The sequence below is a fragment of the Amblyomma mixtum genome, chromosome 4, assembly GCF_055824585.1.
Source record: "Amblyomma mixtum isolate Tamu chromosome 4, ASM5582458v1, whole genome shotgun sequence".
Taxonomy (NCBI): Eukaryota; Metazoa; Arthropoda; class Arachnida; order Ixodida; family Ixodidae; genus Amblyomma; species Amblyomma mixtum.
Genome location: NC_143015.1, coordinates 155,323,979 through 155,331,190, shown reverse-complemented (window position 1 = coordinate 155,331,190; position 7,212 = coordinate 155,323,979). Strand labels below are relative to the sequence as shown.

The 7,212-nt window shown below is 52.2% G+C and overlaps 1 protein-coding gene across 1 annotated transcript in view; it reads left to right on the top strand.

Annotated features, from left to right (window-relative positions):
* The first annotated feature begins 299 nt into the window (after positions 1 to 299).
* Positions 300 to 7,212, top strand: part of LOC149348872 (protein rhomboid-like) — a 16,888-nt gene continuing 9,975 nt past the window's right edge. The window contains exon 1 of the mRNA XM_089541859.1: positions 300 to 391. Within this exon, the coding sequence (XP_089397985.1) occupies positions 300 to 391 (92 nt within the window). The remainder of the gene's footprint in view (positions 392 to 7,212) is intronic.

The window sequence follows — 7,212 nt, the reverse complement described above, 5'->3', positions numbered from 1 at the left end:
TGTACCTTCTTCGTCTGTGCGATTTGTCCTTTCCGCTACAACCTATAGTTGTTCTTGGGATGTCCGGAGATGTTCTCGCTCTCGGTCGTAGTCACTTCCTGCGTCTTGTGTCTCCGCGTGCTTGACTGCAATGCCGCCTGTGCACGCCGTCTGGCAAGGCGTCTGACGTGGCGCGCTGCCCGTGAGTCGTGCAACCCCTGTGCGACGGGACTCCGGGGGAGAGGTGGTGGTGGCGGTGGGTGTTCGCTATAGTGCCGTATTTTTAGCCCCACGACTCAGACAGACAGCGTTTCGTGAGCATGTCTTCTTCGGCCGGGCGCGACCTGCGAGTCAGCGAACCCGACGCCGGCGGCAGCCCGGAAGGCGACTTCGCCGACGTCTCGTCAGAGGGGTGAGAGGGTGCGGAGACCCCCGTTAGCGCGACGTCGCGCTAAGCCAGTGAGCGGCCGAGACCCTATCATCCTTTTCCAGTCCCCGCACCCCGTTCCCGTCTTTAGCTGTATGACCGTTGCCCGGTGGTTTGCAATCAGGCCCAGTATAGTAAGTGAAAACTCCTTTAATTCGAACTTCCGGTTTATTCGAAGTGGTGCCTTGGCGTTGTCAGCATCAAGTGTAGCGAAGATGATCGCAAGGTCCCGAAATAAATTTCGGTAATGGCAAGATGCAATAACGCCCGCGTGCTGTGCGATGCAGCGCTCGCTGAAAGAAACAAAGTTGGTGTGAATTAATCCGGAACTTCTAAATGCGACGTCCCTCATAGCTCGCGTGTCGCTGTGTACTGGACGTTAAACCTCACGTATCACCACATCGAGGACTTATTGAAAAGGCTCCGTTTAATTCGAATTCCGCATAGCGGACGAAATGGACTAAACTGATAATAGTTGGGGTAGCTGCAGCGCATAATTTTCGAGGCGTACGGTTAGTCGTATAGGGGAACAATCTATTACTGGTGATCGCTTTTCGGTTAGTCCGTGCACTCTAAGCAGTGAGGAAAAAAAGTCACTAAGCTGTCTCCTAACGTACTCATTTTTTTTTTTAAGGGAGTGCCCTAGAGGACAGCTGACTCCCTTTTTACTCCCTTGTAGGCATTTTTTGTTTAGAATGTGTGGAAGGTCTCGCAGGAAAGAGGTTGGTTTTTTGAGCCACTGGTGGTTGTGGCAGGCAGCGTATATGCCCTAGTTTTCTCCACAAAGAAACAAACCCTCTGCCGCCTTTAAACCTTGCTGGCTTAGAGTGCGGAACGCATGTTGCTCGGAGTCTGGGACCGACCTAGGCGAATTTACAAGATGTAGTTGAACCTCGTTTTAACAAAGTTGAAGGAGCCCGGCGATTACTTCGTTGTAGCCGTAGCTTCGTTATAGCCCTTGTTGACCAAGCTTCTGAGGGGGATCGTCATTCCTTCGTTATATCCATTATTTGTTATAAACCGTTTCGTCAAAACGAGGTTCGAGCGTATTACGAGCGAAGCAACGGCAATTCTGGAGAAAGCTCCTCATAGACCGGTCTATGTAAAAAAAAAAAAGTCAGAACGGTGTGTGAGCAGGAAACAAAGCCTACTCGAAAGACGCGCAGGTAGACAGGCTGACAGACAGGGAGCGTACTACGACCACCCGCTGTGTCCTAACCCTCCTTCGCGTTCTCTTTTTTCGTTGTTGTCGCAGTCGTACACGACGGCGCTCTTGCAAGTGAGGCGTAACTAATTCCCGAGCGTCGTACACACCGCAGTCCCCCCTTGCGAAACAGCGAAGAGACAAGGGCGGAACGATGCGGCTTCGGGTCGGCTCCGAGTCCTTTCGTAAAGAGCCCACGGAGCCGTCACACGCAGCCGTCGCCTCCGCTCAGCTCAGCTCTTGTCTTCCCTCATTTTCACCCGCGGTGTACGACGACGATGGGTCTCCTGTGCTCCCCTGCCGCGGCTCATCGACGCGTCTTCTCTTGCTCTTCTTCTTATTCTTTTTCTTTTCGTGGTGCTCGGTTGTTTCCCCTTTTGTGCTCGGAAGGCTCCATTCGCTCAGTTCGGTGACGAGGACGCCTCATTGAGAAGACCGTTAAAAGGGGGGATCCTTTCTGCACCGGCGCACTTAGTCCTACGCACTCATCTTGTAGGAGCGGCGTTTGAAGATGGCGCCGCGGTCGCTGTGTTCGTCGAACCGGAGAAGGAAACGGAAGGTCAGCCGCAAAGTACACGAAAAGCGATGAGAAACGAGGGGGGAGGGAGGGGGGGGGGGGGGTGCAGTGGTGAAGGCTCGCGTCGGAGTTCTCGCTGTCCACCGGAGCAGTGTCCGACCGAATGCTACGCCGTTTACCCAGCCAGTGGCCAATGACCCACCCCGCCGCCTCCATCAGCGCAGTCAGCCATACCCCGGAATAGTTTCTGAATATCACCGAGGGGGAAGAGAGGCGCCACCGTCTATGCGAGTTTCCTAAGGGGCATTTCGGCAAGTGCACACTCCGTGCTTGGCTTCATTGGCTGTAATGCTGAGCCTAAAACGCGTGGATTCTGTTGAATAATCATAGAGCTGCGACGCGATGCTCTCCACTCTGCCAAAATCGAATTCTTCTGAGCGTTTCTACCTTATACAATTCATTTAACGTAAGCGATTGCTCGTCATTGTGCTCCTACACTGAACTCAGCAAAGCATTTCTTGAAAATCTGCATCGAGATAAGTCGTATTATCACCACTCAACCCACGTTTTCTGACAAGCCTCTATATAGCTAAGACAAACACGAAGAGCTTACTTCCCACCATTCCTGCGCATGTGCACAGTAGATGAACGGCAGCAGCGCCTCTCTACCCTTGTGGTAATTTTGAGAAACTCTGCTCTTTCAGTCACACGCAAGCACCGTGTATATAAACCGTCAGCTACTCCTGCTTTCCGTCGCCGCGGTGGCTCAGTGGTTATGGCGCTCGGCAGCTGTCTCGGAAGACGCGGCTTCGATCCCAGCGCAATTCGATGGAAGCGATATTCTAGAGGCCCGTGTACTGTGCGATGTCAGTGCACGTTAAAGAACCCCAGGTAGTCGAAATTTCCGGGGCCCTTCACTACGGCGTCCCTCATAGCCTGAGTCGCATTGGGACGTTAAACCCCCATAAACCACAAACTACCGTCCTCGTTACTGTAATGCGAAGTGAAAGACACTGTCGAAATTAATGAATGAATCAATAAACAAAGTAAAATTGCCGGCAGTTATTTCACTTGTGCACCCATATATCGTTCACGGTTCCTCATGCGTCTGCCTCTATAAGCCTAGATATATCCTATATACTATTCTCGCACGGCCCAGCATATTCATAAGGCGCTATATCTATAGCGGAGTCCCGTTAATCACGCTAGCTGCACGTTTTAGAGACATCAACTCGCACTCTACCGTACTGCTCCGTGGAAACCCCGTCTCCCCTCCCCCGACTCTTTTGTCTACCTTTTGTTACACGGAGGAGGCCCGCTATATGCTACGCGTCGTCGGTGGGAGGGAGGGGGGGGGGGACGCCTTTTGTTTCGAGCCAGTCTGGCGTGCCCGGAGGGGGGAGGGGGGGGATTCCTTTTCACGTCGGCACGCTGCTGCCGCCGCGGCCTTTTCTTGCCGCTGTCGCGAGGGAGGCCCTTTTTAATTCGTGCCTGCCTGCGTAGCAGCGACGCTCGGTAGGTCACGTTATACAGCGGAGGCTTCAACCCCCTGTTTATTTCTTCCTCTCTTCTTTTTTTTTTTCTCCTTCTGTGACTCGGATTTTCTTTTCTCTCTCTCACTGCTCGTACATACTTCCTTGCCCCCCCCCCCCCCCCCCCCCCTTTTGGTCCGGCCGCCCGTACACTTCCTAGTGGTGGCAATCGGAGCGCGTCTCTTGGCTTGCGATGTTCCGGGCCGCGGGCGATACCAGCCGGAGCGCGACTGAGGGAGGAGGCGGAGGAGGAGGAAGGAAATAACTCTGCACATGCGACGTGCAGGGGCGCAGTGAACAAGCAGCCTCAGCCTTCGTATTCAGATTTCTCCGGCGTTTTCAACTTCTCAGTTCTAGATATGTAAACCGTGCAGTCTTGCATTTCGAAAAAAAGCGGTCGATAGCGATTGCGATGCCTGCGGTGAAAATTTAACGACCTGCATCGTCTTTTTTCACTTCTCCTTCCTTCCTTGCTTCACTCCTTCCTTCCTTCGTTCCTTCCTTCCTTCCTTCCTTCCTTCCCTCCTTCCTTCCTTCCTTCCTTCCTTCCTTCCTTCCTTCCTTCCTTCCTTCCTCTCTCTCTTTCTTCCTTCCTTCATTCCTTTCTCTCTCTTCCTTTCTCTCTTTCTTTCTTTCTCTCCTTCTTCCTTTCTTATTTCTTTTTTTCTTTATTTCCTTCTTTCTCGATTCCGTTTCCCCCAGAAACTTCATTAGTTTGGACTAATAAAGTTTCTTTTGCTCAACTCAGTACACGTGATGCTGCTGTCATTCCAATCTCATTTTCTTTCTTCCTCGCCTTCCTCCTTTCTCTCGCTTTCGGTCGTGTCGAGCAGCCCGCCCTCTCGCGGAAGTACGGTCACATTTTCCCCCTCTCTTCCCCCTCTACTTCCTTCCTTCCCTCCTTCGTTCGTTCCTTGCAGGCCTCCTTCTTCCCACACCTCTTCCTTCGAGCCACGCGCGGCAATCCAAAACAGAGCGCGCCCTGTCCCTGTGCGAAGGAAAACCGCGTGGGAATGAAAAGCACCGCTCGCACTTCTGGAGCGGACAGCAGCTTCGCATTTCCGCGTTGCGCGTATAACGACCAAAGCGTACGGAACAAGCGAGAGCCCCTGGCGTCATCGTATACACCTGCGCGGTATACACACCTCAGTCCGTCTTTTCAGAGAGCTCCCATTGAGACCCCGGGATGCAGATGCAGCGTTGCGAGGTGCTTGCTGGTCGATCTGAAACGAATTACGAACGGCGCGGGGTGATCAGGCGCTGAGCAACCGAGCGCGGTTGCTGCGCTGATACAGGGTTCGTAATTGTTTCTGATGAACAGCGGAGTCCCTTGTCTGACCTGTTGGCGAACGCATTTATTGATGCGAATCGTCTCAGCCGTCACCGCGGACAAGGAAGAGATGTTTGGAGTTGTCCACCTGGCGGGCACGTACTCATACTTGACCTTTCACTGCCTAGAGAGCTCTTCGCATTGAAGCAGATGTGGTCTGTATCCGCCTGATAAAATAGGGCGAGGCGTGTCCGATGTGCGAGTCATTACTGTTAAACGACCCTGCCAGTAAGCCGCTCATGTCTTCACTTGTCGTAATCGCCATCATCAGCGCCGTCATTGTCAGAGGGTGCCCGTGTGTTGTGCGATGTTAGCACACGTTAAAGATCCCCAGGTGGTCGAAATTATCCGGATCCCTCCACTACGGCACCTCTTTCTTCTTTCCCTCCCTCCCGTATCCCTTCCCCTACGGCGTGGTTCAGGTGTCCGCCGAGATATGTGAGACAGTTACTGCGTCATTTCCTTTCCCCAAAACAATTATTTTTTTTCTATGAACGTGTAAGCACGAAACGACATCCTGGCTCAGCTTAGTGCGGTATATATGATCCCGTTAGTCGCAAAATAGAGACGTCTCGCAATCCGATCACCGGCTACTTGACCCACATCCCTTTCCCACCTGTGGGAAAGTAGGTGTGTAATCACTGTAATGACCCGTACGGATCCATACAGCGGCAACAGCTGTCAAGGCACAAAGGGCGCCGGCAAAAACGAAAACAAGCAATAATACCTGATAGCATAAAGAGAAGAAAAAAATCTGCGCCACATATTGTCCGCGGAAACAGCGCCACTCAACCGAAAACAATGGATCATTTCGAGATCCTATCGCCGCCTCCGTTTTGCGTACATACTCCCCGCTAGTAGTGGAAGGAAAGCGCTCACTCACTTTTTTCTTTTTCCCTAGTAAAAACGGTGCAGTAGAGCGGATGCGCTTCGGTTCGCGTGGTTCGCTGTACGGCTGAGCTGCATTTGTTTCGCAATAACCGGTGTTTCGTTATACTCGCGGGAAACTGCGTTGTACTTATGGATTACGTTTAACTTGAATCACTTTCTCTCATAGAGATTTCTTCGATGCAGAGAGTTTTCGTTGTAACGAGGAAGGTTTGACTGATATTCTATTGTTTTCTCAGGCTTAAGAACGGTCCGCGATTAATTGCAGCGCTTTTGGTTCTCTTGATTGGTTTTAGTGCACTTGGGGGTCCGCCAATCAGAAATTCTTCGAACACAATAGCTTTTACTGCACTGGGTTCACTGATGTGTCCCCCCTTCCCCTTGACGCCGGTGTAGGCCTCTTGAGTGCGATAAAACTTAACTGAAAAGCAAAATCAACCTTAAGCTTGGCCTTCGCATCCGCCAATGTATAGGTGCGCGGTTTCACAGCTCAACTTCCACAGCACTGCACGGTTTTAACCCTATAGTGACAGCCTTTCCACGCGTATACATTATACGGCCACGGCTAACCCTTCCTCCTTTCCCAATTGAGTGCTCCGCGAGCGTCGATTGCGGCACCGTTATCGAGAGCACAGTTAAGCAGACGCTCCGTCGCGAGGAAGTGTCGGTCGCGCGAGCTCCGTCTATTGTGCGTCGTCGCTGGCTCTTCCTGTAATTACGCGAGCTACGGCGCCGATCCCGCTATTGCGACGGGGTCCGGTTGGGCGAGAGAGGCGTATAGGGAAGGGTATGGGAACGCGCGCCGATCTCTCTCTCTCTCTCTTTCTTTCGCCTTCTCTCGTTCCCTGTCCTCCGCGGAGGCACTCCGATTGTCCTTCGCTCCGTAACGGTGTAACGACATCTTCCTGCGTTTCTCTTGTTTTCGCATTTTGTTTTTTATTCGCTTCTTTTTTCTTTGCATCTCGTGCGTCGATGCACGTATTACACGCTTGTTCGCGCTCTGGTCGCGGATCTGATTGTTTCCACGAGTGAGCGTAGTGTTTGTATGTCTGTATATACAGTTGTGCTAAGCGTGTGTAATGGCCCACTAATGAGGCCTCCTCTCGGTGGACTGCTGCTGTTGCACCTGCCGTTATCTTCTTTTTTTTATGTTCGTGTTTCCGTCTATCTATTACAGCTAATAGCTCCATTGGCCTCGGCGGTGACGATGTGATTGAGGGAAGTGCACGAGTCCGCCGCTGCTGCACGCGCCGTCAAGCGGTTCATTACGTGCATTATTATATGCGTAGACGATCGACGCGGTTGACTGTGTCAGTGTAGCGGGACACAGTTTTC